Here is a 14,336-nt window from a genome sequence, read left to right as displayed (position 1 = left end):
TTAATGGCTCCAAGCTCTACTGGAGCACTGGTATTTTCATTCATTTGGTGGCAAAACTTAGTCTGATCTTGAATAATAGGACCAGATACAGGTACAGCCTTGGCTCTCTCCTGGGTGAGTCAAGTGTACATGGCGTTGCTGAGAAGCATGTGGTCAGCATTTTTGGATTTCTATCTTGCTTGACCACCTTCACCCATCTCCATCAACATCCTTCTCAACTTCTCTTCATCTTTAAGCCACCCACAATCTGTTGATTCAGCGATCCCCATTCTGTGTGAAGCGGATGCTTGCTTACTGCCTTACTGGATGTGGGCGATGACTTTCAACTTCTCAGCGATGATGTAAGATATTATCTTTTGTGTTTCAGTACATATGATTTCGCGTTGATCGTTGTTGGCTATCAGTGCAAGTTTGACCAGTATTTATACAAAGAAAATTGGCACCTTAATTAGTCACGAGGCTGCCATCTCATTGGTTTGTTCAAAATCATTTGTGGAGCATTTATGCTTCAACAATGTTCTGAAATGTTATATCTAAATGAAAAATGAAAAGACGGACGCACATTATACTGAGTTCTGCGCTATAGCAGACCACATTATAGTGAAGTCCAGGTGTAGTAGCCTCCCAAGTTCGACTCTCCGCAAACTTGAGGTCATTCAAAACTTTGTTGCCCATGTCCTAACTCGCACCAAGTCCCATTCACTCATCTCCCTGTGCTCACCAGCTCCTGTTCAGCAACTCCTCAATTTAAAATTTCTCATCCTTGTTTTCAAATTACTTAAATGGTCTCGCCCCTCTCTATCTCTAAATTCCTTCAGCCCTACAACTGCCACACCCCCGATCTCTGCACTCTGCAAATTCTGGCTTGTTGAGCATTCACAATTTTAATTGCTCCACCATTGGCAGCCGTACCTTCAGCTGCCTAGGCCGTAAACTCTAGAATTCTGTCCCTATAGCTCTCCGCCTTGCTATCTCTCTTTAAGGAGTGTCTTAAAGGAATAAAATCTAACTCTTTGACCAAGTTTTTGGTCATCTGGCATAATAGCCTCGATGTGTCTAGATGTCTTGTTCAATATGCTCCTAGAAAGTACCTCAGGACATTTATGTTAATGTCACTATCTAAATAAAGAGTTGCTGTGGTTACTGAGTGATCACTGCACACTCCTGTGGAGATGAAGTCCCACCTTCACACTGAGAACACCTTCCATTGTGTTGTGAGAACCACTGTGCTAAATAGGACAGATTCAGAACAGATCTAGCAACTCAAAATTGGGTATTCATGAGGCGCGATGGGCCATCATCAGTAGCAGAACTGTATTCTGCACAGTCTGTAACGTCATGGTCCTGCAAATCCCTCACTCCACCATAATCAAATAAGGAGACTAACCCTTGTTCAAAGAAGTGTAGGAAAGCATGTCAGAAGCAACACCAAGCATACTTAAAAATGAGGTGCCAACCTGGGGAAGCTATAACGCAGGACTACTTGCATGCTAAACAGTGGACTTACTTACATACTATAGACAGAACTAAACAATCCCCCAAAGCATGGATCAGATCAAAACTCTGTCGTTCTGGTGGTGGACAATTAAGCAACTAATGTGAGGAGGAGGCTCGATGAACATCCCCATCTTCAACGATGGTGCAGCCCAGCATGCGAGTGCAAAAGACATGCCTGAAGCATTTGCAAACATCTTCAGCCAGAAGTGGCAAGTGGATAATCTATCTCTGTCTCTTTCTGAGATCCCCACCATCACAGATAACAGATTTCAGCCGATTAGATTCACTCCATGGGATATCAAAAAATGATTGCTGTATCCAGTGTGCGCAAAGGCTATAGACCCCCAACCACATCCCAGCTGTGGGCTTTTACTCCAGAACTAGCCAAGCTGTTCCAGTGCAGCTACAATACTAGCAGCCACCCAACATGAGGGTGGGTATTCTGCAGCAAGTAACTCACCTCCTAACTCCCCAAAGACTTTCCACCATATACAAGACAAGTCAGGAGTGTATTGGAATACCCTCCATTCGCTTTGATGAGTACAGCTCCAGCAATACTCGAAGTTTGACACCAGCCAGGGCAAAGCAACCCAGTTGACTGACCAACTAATCCACCACCATAAAACATTCACTCCCTCCACCACCGTCACAATGTGGCAGCAGTGCATACCATCTACAAACTGCACTGCTGCAATTCGGCAAGTCTTCTTTGACAGCACCTTACAAACACGCAACCTCTACTGCCTAGAAGACCAAGAGCAGCAAGTGCATTTGAACACAATCACCTGCAAATTTCCATCCAAGTCACACATCATCTTGACTTGAAAATATAATCGGCATTCCTTCACGGTCGCAGAGTCAAAATCCTGGAATTCCCTTCCTAACAGCAATGTGCGTGCACCTACGCCACACAGACAGCAGCGGCTCACCACCACCTTCTCAATGGCAATTAGGGATCAGCAATAAATGTTGGCCTTGACAGCAATGCCCGCATCCCATGAATGAATTTTTTAAAAAGTTTCCCTCATAGCTAGGTGCTAAGAAAGGAAGAGTATGATTGGTAAGGAATTGTGTGAAGTTGAAAGTGGTACAGGATGTATATGGGCACTAGAGGTTTGACTTACCTGGACCATACTCGTGTGGTCATTGTGACGGAAATCACACCTGCCAAATGGAAACATATTACTTTCGTCATATGGGACACAACTGAAACTTTTTTGCTGGACATTGCAAAGAATTTGTTTAAAAAAGAGCTGGCCAGCTGAAAATATGATTCAATATTTGAATTTGGAGAGATAGTTGAATAGATAGACAATGGGAGTGCTCACTGATTCAATTAACAAGATTGGACTCGGCAATCGCGATGACCAACATCCTTTGTCTGTGTAAGAGCCAGAACTCCACTACCACGAGTGTATCTGGAAAGCTTTGAAATCAACAACCCTCCCAGAAGCTGCTGTTTCACACAAAGAGGGGGTCACACGACCTACCTGCTGGCCAGACTGGGGGCCTTTTGAATTGTGCCACACAGAAAGGAATGAGATTGCAATTTTAAACACCAAAAAGACCTCTCTCTCTCTGTCTCTCTCTCCAGCAAAGTCCCTGTGTCTGCGTGGGTTTCCTCCGGGTGCTCCGGTTTCCTCCCACATGCCAAAGACTTGCAGGTTGATAGGTAAATTGGCCATTAGCAATTGCCCCTAGTATAGGTAGGTGGTAGGGAAATATAGGGACAGGTGGGGATGTGGTAGGAATATGGAATTAGTGTAGGATTAGTATAAATGGGTGGTTGGTGGTCGGCACAGACTCGGTGGGCCGAAGGACCTGTTTCAGTGCTGTATCTCTAAAAACTAAAAAAAACAACCAAGGTGGCAGTTTCTACACTTCAAGACTACAGACAAAGCATATTTCGGCCTTCTGGTACCAGAAAAGCAACTCTGAAATTGTGCACCAGGCCCCAGCGAGAACTCCAAGCCCTCAGCTTCAATTAAGGACATTACATCAAAAGCAAAAGACAGTACCTGTATTCCATTATTTGCCAACTCTGCTTCAACACCCCCACCCCCCATAGCTATTTGGATGTGTGTTTCTCTCATACGGATGAGAGCATGGTTGCTTTGCGTATTTTAGTAGTTTTAACTGGGTTAGAGTGATAGGGCTAATAAACTTGCATCTTTCTTGTTTAAACCTAAGAAAACTTGTCTGATTAATTGTAATTGAAGCAGAGAGCAGTGAGCAAAGACTCACTGAGGTGGTAAGCTAAAAATCACTGCGTTTTAAAAGATAAATCCTGTTACAGCCAAACCGGTAAAGGGGCAAGAGGGGAGCCCAAGACCCCTTCCCAAAGAAAATACAAAGGAGAGAGAGACATAAAAGAATGGCAGCAAGATAAAAATAAAAGTCATTCCATCAGAAAATCCAGCAGACAAACCCCATCACTGCAGAATGTGCTAGCCTAAGTTTGACTGTATTCCATTACCTTTCCAAACATACAAAATTGTTCAAAATATTTTACTTTGAAGATAAACAAGCATCACTTACAAACTATTTACAGATAAGGAAATAAAGCCAACCAACAATAACATTGCGGTTACTTGTCACTATCTATCTTGCATACTTGAAGTTGTTAGAAAGTTGCAAATGGTGACAGCCGCTGAATTAGAACTTTGCAAACCATCAAGTGGAAAATCATATTTCTGCCAGCACACGCAAGCTCATGCTTGGAGCATAATCAGTCAGAGAAAAATGCAACTGGTCAGTGTCACCTCTGCTGCTGCTGCCTCGAGGACCCATGGAAATCTGCTACACACCGGTCCATAACACACAGGATCATCAAGTACAAATCCTCCAACTACTTGCCCATGTTTCAAGCCATTATTTGCAGCTGGGGTGGTGCTCAAATACTTTGTTGAGTGACGCCATGACCAGTGGATAATACATGGAATTTTCATTTTGACTTTGTCTGACTTTACCAGTTTTGATTTAACTGAGACTGGTTTGGGTGGGTGATCCTTTAAAGAGTTGGGTGATCCTAATTCCTTTGAGCCAACTTAAAATAGGACCCCTGAAAAACCACCTCAAGGTGGATCTCTATTCCCCCAGAAAGGAGGCAGTGCTGCCGCATTTATCGTACTGTACTGCTGCCAAAATCAGGGCTTCAATCGGCAGTGCTGGTATAATCGTAAAGGAGCCATTAGGTTCTATATTGCTTACCTCTCACTGCCAGAATAGATCTAGGTTTGTTCCCAAATATTTTTCAAAGCCCACTTAGACCTTATCTGACCCTCTATTTATTGCGTCAGAATAAAAGCATACACAGCTGAGCAGGTAATGCTCCATCATTAATACCCAAAATATATTAAAATAAAAACCTAACAGTTTTCAAAAAGACCACTAAACTTACAATAGTTACTCACCTACAGTACCTTTGAACATGTTTTCACTGCTACCTAATAATATTGTTCCTCTATATTCAGGACAATTTATTACACAATACTGCTGGGGAAAATGAGAGAATTCATTTCCTACATCTTTATCAGCATTAAGGTACAATTAATTGCATATTATAGCAAAGGTGCTAGTTTCTTTACTGGGATTTTGCTTGTTGCCAAATAAACAAATCCTTTTAGAGCTGTATCAGACTGGTTTAATTGTGCCTATAAATCACACTCCAATGAGCTCATTTTCTTTATATTTCTGTCCATTCATCCAGAACCTCCACAACTCACAGCAAAAACACATACTCTAATCTGCAATCGTACTGATTAATGGTCCTTAAAAAGGGCATTTCCAACCCTCCCCTGAACAAATAAACGTGACTTCATATCAGAGCAGAATAAGCAGGCAAACACACCAGAAAGAGTGGTGGGTGGTATAATTCTGAGCGGAGAGGATTCAACGAGTGGAAGTTCCTCCATAACCCCATACAAAAAACATAACAGCATACCAAACAGCAGACTAGCAGTTCCTCCTCACCCCCATCTGCCCCGTACATAAAAATAGAGCTAACAACAAAAGTAACAGAGAGGCTTTAAAAGTAACAAAAAGATTAAAATAGCTATTAAACCAAAACAAGTGTGTCACAGTGACACTTGCCAGGTCCATGGACTCACTTCAAGACACCTCCCCTGAAAACACAGGTAAAACAAGATAGGCATTCTCCTCCTCTCTACACTTGTTCAGAGCAAAAATGACCCCATTCCAACCAAGCACAGATTGTACTTTGGTTTGTTTCAATCAAATGATCCTGTGTGGAGTTTGCAAGTTCTCCCTGTGTCTGCGTGGGTTTTCGCCAGGTACTCCGGTTTCCTCCCACCACCAAAAGACTTGCAGGTTGATAGGTAAATTGGTGATTATAAATTGCCCCTAGTATAGGTAGGTGGTAGGATAATATAGGGACAGGTGGGGATGTGGTAGGAATATGGGATTAGTGTAGGATTAGAATAAATGGGTGGTTGATGATCGGCACAGACTCGGTGGGCCGAAGGGCCTGTTTCAGTGCTGTATCTCTAAAACAAAAACAACTACACCATGTGCACTTGGGGTGATGTTTGATCCTGGGCGGTGACGCAGCAGGTACATTAAGAGCCAGAGCAGACCCCTTGCTCAGGAAATACACACAGATGGCAACATTACAAGTTTGTTTCACTGCCATGAGACCATGCCCCATGCAGTCACACACTAAGTTGTAACTTCCAGAATAATCATCTTCAATCAATGTAATTGCGATGCCAACAAAAATATATTTATAGATCACCAGGGCCCTTTACAGAGGTATTATAAAACAAAGTATGACGCTCATCTGCAAAAGGAGATATTAGGTCAAATGACCAAAAGCTTGGTCAAAGAGTGTCTTGAAGGAGAAAGCGAGGTGGAAAGGTGTAGGGAGGCTATTTCAGAACTTGAGGCCAAGGCAACTGAAGGCACGATCACCAATGGTGGACCACTTAAAATCAGGGATACACAAGAGGCTGGAATTAGAGCAGCACAGATATCTTGGAAAGTTGTGGGCTGTAGGAGATTACAGAGATAGGGAGGGGCAAGGCCATGAAGGAATTTGAAAACAAGGATGAGAATTTTAAAATCAAGGCATTGCTTGACGAGGAGCCAACCAACAGCAAACACAGGGGTGATAGTGAAACAGGATTTGGTGCAAGTTAAGACACATGCTGCAGAGTTTTGGATGACCTCAAGTTTACGGAGAGTAGAATATGGGAGACCAGCCAAGAGTGCGTTGGAATAGTTAAGTCTAGAGGTAATAATGGCAAGAATGAGGGTTTCAGCAGCAATTGAGCTGAGACAGGGGCAAAGTAGGGTGATGTTATGGAGGTGGAAATAAGCGGTCTTAGTGAAGACACGAATACGAGGTTGGAAGATCATCTCGGGGTCAAACGTGACACCAAGGTTGCGAACAGACGCTTAATCTCAGACCGTTACAAGTGAGAGGAAAGGAATTGGTAGCTAGGGAACGGAGACCAAAAACAATGGCTTCAGTCTTCTCAATATTTAATTAGAGGAAATCTTTGCTTATCCAATACTGGATGTCAGATAAGCAGTCTGATAATTTAGCAACAGTGGAAGAGTCAAGAGAAGTGATGGTGAGGTAGAGCGGAGTGTCGTCAGAGTACATGGGAAAACTAACACTGTGCTTTCAGATGATGTCATTGAGGGACAACATGGAGATAAGAAATAGGAGAGGGCCAAAGACAAATCATTGGGGGACATCAGAGGTAACAGTGCAGGAACAGGAAGAGAAGCTATTACAAGCAATTCTCTGGCTATGAATGGAACCAGGTGGCAGCAGTCCCACCCAGCTGGATGACAGTGGAGAGGCATTGGAGGAGGATGGTGTGGCCAACTGTGTCAGATGTCCATAATTAAAATAGCTCTAGGTAACAGGTTACTGTAAATTAAATGTATTTCAGTGTTACTCAAAAAAGTTAACCAGTATTCTTTATTTAATGCTTGAAAAGTTCTATGAAATTCAATTGCTTCATTACATTTCAAAATTAAACTTTTTCCTAAAATAGAACTTCACTGCTGAACATTCTGTAATTCTGCTCTACGAACATTTGCATTACTTATGCATTTCCCAGTGAGTACCAATAAGAAAAACAAATGTGAAAAAGGAACTATATGACATGATGTTTTAAGGAAATAAATCAACTAATGAATGAAATTATATTGCATAAATCATAGGAACTCATTAAACCAGCCTTATGTAGAGCAAAACTAATTTGTATTAAAAATTATATTTTGGTGTATTAACATTTGATAAATATATTGCTGTCATTTCAACGCATTTGGTTTATTTTTCTGGCAAGAACATCTTCCATACTTGTGGAACAGACCCAGTAATGCACAATGATAATATTGTACACCCAATTCTCACCTTTCAGGTATCGTTCCATAACTAATTTGGTCTCAGTTATCCCAGATGATCATTCTTCAAGTGCATTGCTGAATAGTGAGCATTAACAGGCTATTCCAACATGGAGGATATCACAACCAAGTTTGATCTTGCTTGCAAACACAACTCACCAGTCAAGATTGCCAAAGCATGATCAGGTTCTCCATTCTCTCCTCCCTCACCAGCACCCCCCAAATATCAGCCTAACTGGGCGCCAGTAGTCATCTCATCTCAGTTGAACTAGCAACTGAACTCTGGGCCCCCCTGGTCTGTATAATTCAGTTTCCTTTTACTCTGTGCATTTATCCATTGAATCAGAAGCAGCGTGTAGCTTTTGAAAATTATCAGTTGTGGATAAACCACAGGTCATGGCATGAGTGAAAGCTTACTGCTGCTAGTTGTTGCTGATGATATAAAAAGCATCCTTTTTTTAAAAAATTCTTTCATGGGATATGGATGCCATTGGCAAGGCCAGCATTTTTGCCCATCCTTAGTTGCCCTTGACAACAGAGTGGCATGCTAGGCCATTTCAGAGGGCAGTTAAGAATCAACCACATGGCTGTGGGTCTAGAGTCACATGTAGGCCAGACCAGGTAAGGATGGCAGATTCCTTTCCATATAGGGCATTAGTGACAACAATCGATGGTAGTTTAATGGCACCATTACTGATTTTCAATTCCCGATTATAAAAGTGAATTTTAATTTAAATTCCACCAACTACCATGGTGGGATTTGAACCCGTGTCCCCAGGGAATTAGCCTGGGCCTCGGGATTACATTCAGTGACATTATCACTATGCCATCATCTCCTCTAAATCATTTGAAGCTTTTTTTGTATACTATCCCACCAGTCGTGAGATTCTCATTTATTCCTAACTGTTAAACATTGTCAGTGACTGATAATACTGACTGTTTTGTTAAAACAATTAAAGTAAACTTAAAATAAGTATGCCACTGGCTGCATATTTAATTCTCATCTGTGTTTATGTATATTTCCATGCAACATGTCAATCTGTGGTCAATAAGCATTTTGAAGCTAGAAATGCAAACAATACTTTGAACATAAATAAATCTATGCTGTGGGATTGTATCAGCTAGCCAGTGGTACAGCCAAAACCACTTAAGTCTCCCTGGACAAGAGAAGGAAAAAAAAATTCAGGGAGCATTTCACTTCTGATCACAAACCAGTGACAGCAACTCGTACATGTAATTTTGGACATCGAGCAAAGAGGGGTTTCGTTTCTAGTGTGATGTCCCAAAGAATAATAAGCTGCTGGCACTCCCATGTATAGACTGAAATACAAAAAAATGACTATTTGAGTACTGGCGGGCTCATGCTACATTTGGAACCACTTCACTCAATTCCCATAGAAATGTAATTAAAAAATGTTTATGGAAATCATTGAAAATATACATAAAACAGTATTGTAGATTTTGAGTTTGATGATCAAAAATGCAACCCTAGGTCATAGTAGGAGCAAGTGGAGGAGGCTGTGGTATAGTGGTAATGTCACTGGACTAGTAATGCAGAGGCCCAGGGTAGTACTCTGGGGACATGGGTTTGAATCTCACCATGGCAGATGGTGAAATTTGAATTCAATTAATAAATCTGGAATATCAAAGCTAGTCTAATGGCGACCATGAAACCTTTGCCTATTGTTGTAAAAATTCTCATCTGGTTCACTAATGTCCTTCAGGGAAGGAAATCTGCAGTCCTTACCAGGTCTGGCCTACATGTGACTCCAGACCCACAGCAATGTGGCTGACTCTTACATGCCCTCTGAAATGGCCCAGCAAGCCACTCAGTTCAAGGGCAATCAGGGATGGGCAATAAATGCTGGCCTAGCCAGTGATGCCCACATCCCATGAACAAATAAGTTTTTTTGCACTAATAGTATTTCAATGCTTGAACACTGATGTTTTCTTGTTTATGCAAATCCTGATTTTTCTTGCCTTTGTGCAAACTAAGAATATTCTGGGACCAAGCTAGTAATGTAATTGTGACAAAAAGGTAGGCAGCCAACTTCCTTCTAAACCTTTCCCAATAAAGACCGTAAATGAGCAGCTAGGAAGTGTAGTCAACGACCAAGCGTAATTCTCATGCTCACCTTCCCTCCAGATGTGCAGTAGTCCTTTAGCTCAGACTGCCCCAAATCAACATAGCTCAAATTAGCAAATCGGTAGCAGAGAGAAAGCACAAAAACCGGGTCCCAATGCTGAATCGCTACCATTTGATAACAAACTACCCATTAAAAGGTTTTATTAAAATAATACGAACATATGAACTAGGAACAGGAGTAGGCTATTCAGCCCCTTCAGCCTGCTCTGCCATTCAATAAGGTCATGGCTGATCCGTTTGCACACTCAACTCCACTTTCCTCCCTATCCCCGATACCCTTTGACTCCCTTGTTTGTCAAGAATCTGTCTACTTCTGCCTTAAAAACATTCAATGGCCCTGCCTCCTCCGCTCTCTGGGGAAAAGTTCCACAAACTCAGGAGCCTCAAAGAAAAAATTTCTCCTCATCTGTCATAAATGGGAGACCCCTTTATATTTAAACAGTAACCCCTAGTTTTAGTCTCTCCCACAAGGGGAAACATCATTTCAACATTCACCCTGTCAAGACCCTCAGGATCTTAGATGTTTCAATCAGATCACCTCTCATCCTTCTGAACTCCAATGAATACAGACCCAGAATGGCATTATATTATTGGTCATAAGTTAGTTGTATAGATATGCAATCCCATAGATCTATACCTGCTAACTTAATGAATTTGAAAAAGAACCAAGAAAATATATGACATTTGGTGAAAACTTTATGAAGCATTTTCACATGAAAGAGAAGAGACAAATTAGGGCTCATGCAAAATGTTTATAGTGCATGAGAAAACTACTTCATAAGCTTTATACAATCCTAAAATAAGTTCAAAATTGTTGAAAAAATAAATTACATTATATATGCAAGCAAGTTGGGGTCATGTGGAGTGCTCTGATTGATTACTTTTCAATTACATGACAAGAGTAGGGTACTTAAAAAAAAAAATGGTCAAGATCTAATTAAGGACAGAACTCAAACTTTGTGTCATCTAATCACTACCTTCTGTATTTCTCGTTCCCATTGTGGCACTGTGTTCACCGATAGACCCTTATCCTTCACCTAAAGCACTTATATGTTTTATTCCACTTAATCCAGGTTGATACCAAGCCAAGCTCTATGCACACATTTTGTCTTTTGTTCCCCAATAGGCCTATTACAGGTTGATTTAAAAATAAAAAGATCAACTTGGCTTTAGAGGCCTAGGGCAATAGAAGTTGAGAACACATTTGTTTTATTCTTCATTTTGTGCACCCACACCGCCCCCCACCCGACCCAAACCCCACCCCATAGTTATAGAGGGAGTGTGGAGCAAAATCAAACTAAAGCAACAATCCACAAAAGAGACACTAAACTGGTCTTGCATGTCATCATGTTTGCATCTCGAAGCAAGTACAGACATACTGAACATCCTCTGCAGCTTTAAGTAGGCCACAGGAGAGGTTCATTGGTTTGCTGGGAGAACAAACAACTAAGAAAGGGTTTAGGGAATTAAATGAATGGATGAAAATTCAATGGTGATATGTTATCTTCAAGATAACTAATACTATCCAGAGCAAACTACTTACTTTGTATGAACACATTTCTAAATAATAGTACTTAGATGAGCACTTGAAACTCCATAGCATACAAGGCTATGGGCCAAGTGCAGGAACATGGGATTAGAATAGTTGGGTGCTGTATGGCCGGCACAGACACGATGGGCTGAAGGGCCTGTTTCTGTGCTGTATAACTATGACACTATAACGGCAACAAAATTTTACCTATAATCCACTTACTATACACTAGTCAGTAAATATCCATCTTGGCATTGTAAATAAATAAAGTGCCTTGTGGCCAATATGACGATTGCCCAATAGTGATGCATGTTTCTGTTTACAAGGACCTACTCTACTAATGTATCCATTTAAATCTTCAGTTAAATCAACTGCTTAAGCACTGGATCAGAGATTTAATTTGGTAGTAAAACTGTAAAGTCATTTGTAAAAAAGCAAGGGGTAGGTCAAAAACTTAAAAATGTAGTATACAGAACACCTGCTTCATTTACAACCAAAACAAAATCAGCCTGTACTTAGCAAAAGATACAATCACTGCATTCTAGATTCAATGTATTCCTTTTACATTGAATGAAACCTGATGTAACGACATCAACAGGAAATGATGAAATGGTGATATAATGGGATATTATCCAATCATTTTTGTCTGGTGAGGTGTGTACTCATTAACTGAAGTGATATCAATTGGGGTTTTACTATAGAAGAAATTAATTGCTAAGATTAAAAGCATTATGTGGAAACGTGACAATTTTCAGACACATATTTAAAGCAACTTTATTACAATGTAGCCAGTTACTCTTCCAGAACATGTTAAAAGTAGGATAAATTCACATTTCCTGGAGGGGGCTGAATAGAAATGAATAAACCACCAAGTCTCCAGGGGGGGGGGGGGGGAGACACATAACATTTATTTAAACTTATTGCTACTAATACTGGCGGTAAGCCATAAAGGCGGGGCTAAAGTGTGGCGAGTCGAAGAGACTTAGCAGTTGGCAGGAAAAAAGACAGAGGCGCAAGGGGAGAACCAACTGTGTAACAGCCCCGACAAACAAATTTTTTCTGCAGCACCTGTGGAAGAGCCTGTCACTCTAGAATTGGCCTTTATAGCCACTCCAGGCGCTGCTCCACACACGACTGACCACCTCCAGGCGTTTACCCATTGTCTCTCGAGATAAGGAGGCCAAAGAAGACTACTAATACTACTACCAGGCACCACTGACCACCTCTAGGCGCTTACCCATTGTCTCTCGAGACAAGGAGGCCAAAGAAGATTACTAATAATCTAAATGGACTGACACCAACAGATTTTGATGCTCTGTTTTAGGACTTATCCACCAATTAAAACAGTAAATACAGTCCTTTCCAAACAAGAAACAAACAAATAAGAAATAAAGATGCAAACAAGACTCAATTTCCAAGGCTCAGGGCTACAATTTGGACAAACCTGCCCCAGATTACAAAGGATCAGATTATTTGATCCATTGCCTCCAGTAACAATGGCGTTGGTAATAGCGGTTTCCAACGCCAACCACGCTGTCAACAGTCATTCTGACGCCATCGATGATGCAGGACGTACACGTTATCAATAGTTACTCGGAATTGCGCCTTTACGGACAATACATTTAGCAAAAGTCTCGCCTTTTGTCCTTTATTCTTCAACAAAAAACTTGTTCCTGTCAAGTGAAGTTCACACCTTAAGATATTAAAAACACTATACTACAGTTGGAGCATTTCAGAAAACAGATATTGCTCTACCCTCAAAAAAAAAGGTAAAAACACTTGACATAACGTGCAGGTGGACTAAAAATAACTACAGGAAAGAGTAGGGCCCATCCCTTTATAGCCAACCAGGAACAGGAAGAAAGCGCGAGCGACCGTTTAAATGTACAAATAACCGCCTAGTTGTATTCAACAACAACCCTCTACGTGTATAGGGGAATGTAATGCATAAATAGAATCATGCAAGTAAATAATTCCTCCATAACATTTTACATGGGGGGGAAGAGAGAACCTGCTCGCAGTATTCTAAAACGTTATTTTTAAAGCCAAGTGCGCGCGACCAGACCGACGCCGACCGAGCGCCAAATGCCGCCAGGAGCGGTGCTGCGCAGGCGCACTGTCCCCTCGAGCGCCTTCTGGAGACGACGTTCAACAGAAGAGCCGGGCTGACAGGAAAAAAGACTCACCGAAACACAGGGGCTTGAGGTGGTACTGGGTGTCGGAGACCGCTGGACTGTTACTAGAGCCATCTATAGAATCCCGTACACTACAAGTCTCATTCTCATATGAAAAGTCGTTAGGGTATTTGTTTCTATTCTTAAATCTATCGATTAAATACAGTAATTGAAACACCAACGCCCTGCAACTCGATGCTTCGCACTCGCCGACTCTGCCCCTTCTCCCTTTGGCGGCGCATCTGCGCAAGCGCCAGCGACCTGCCTTGTCAACAAAACTTAACTCTTTCCAGTGCAAATGAAACACCGGTCGGTGGAAGGCAGAAATGAAGAGAAAAATCGTGGAGTACCAGCACAGACCGAATGCAATAACAAAAATGCACCGGTCCACTATCAAGGGACAGAAGAAAGGTTGCTGTATGAATCATACTTTTGCAAGACCCCTGAAAGGAATAGGCAGTTCATTTTCACCTCTGTTGCTTTCCGCTTACTGCTGAGCGCAAAGAAAATATCCATTAGGGGGTGAAAATGTGTAAAAATAATACTGTACATGCCAAAGCCACATATGAAATAGGAACTCTTCCGTCAACCACAGTCAACCTTATTGCCC

The 14,336-nt window shown here is 41.6% G+C and overlaps 1 protein-coding gene across 1 annotated transcript in view; it reads right to left on the bottom strand.

The window, feature by feature from the left end:
- The window catches only part of ssh2a (slingshot protein phosphatase 2a), a 175,127-nt gene extending 161,153 nt beyond the window's left edge, over window positions 1-13,974 (bottom strand). The window contains exon 1 of the mRNA XM_068010447.1: window positions 13,739-13,974. Within this exon, the coding sequence (XP_067866548.1) occupies window positions 13,739-13,801 (63 nt within the window). The 5' untranslated portion in view covers window positions 13,802-13,974. The remainder of the gene's footprint in view (window positions 1-13,738) is intronic.
- Window positions 13,975-14,336: the final 362 nt, after the last annotated feature.

Source organism: Heterodontus francisci, chromosome 30 (assembly GCF_036365525.1).
Source record: "Heterodontus francisci isolate sHetFra1 chromosome 30, sHetFra1.hap1, whole genome shotgun sequence".
In the NCBI taxonomy this organism is placed as follows: Eukaryota; Metazoa; Chordata; class Chondrichthyes; order Heterodontiformes; family Heterodontidae; genus Heterodontus; species Heterodontus francisci.
The sequence above is the reverse complement of the archived record's forward strand: the minus strand, read 5'-3'. Positions and strand labels throughout refer to the sequence as shown.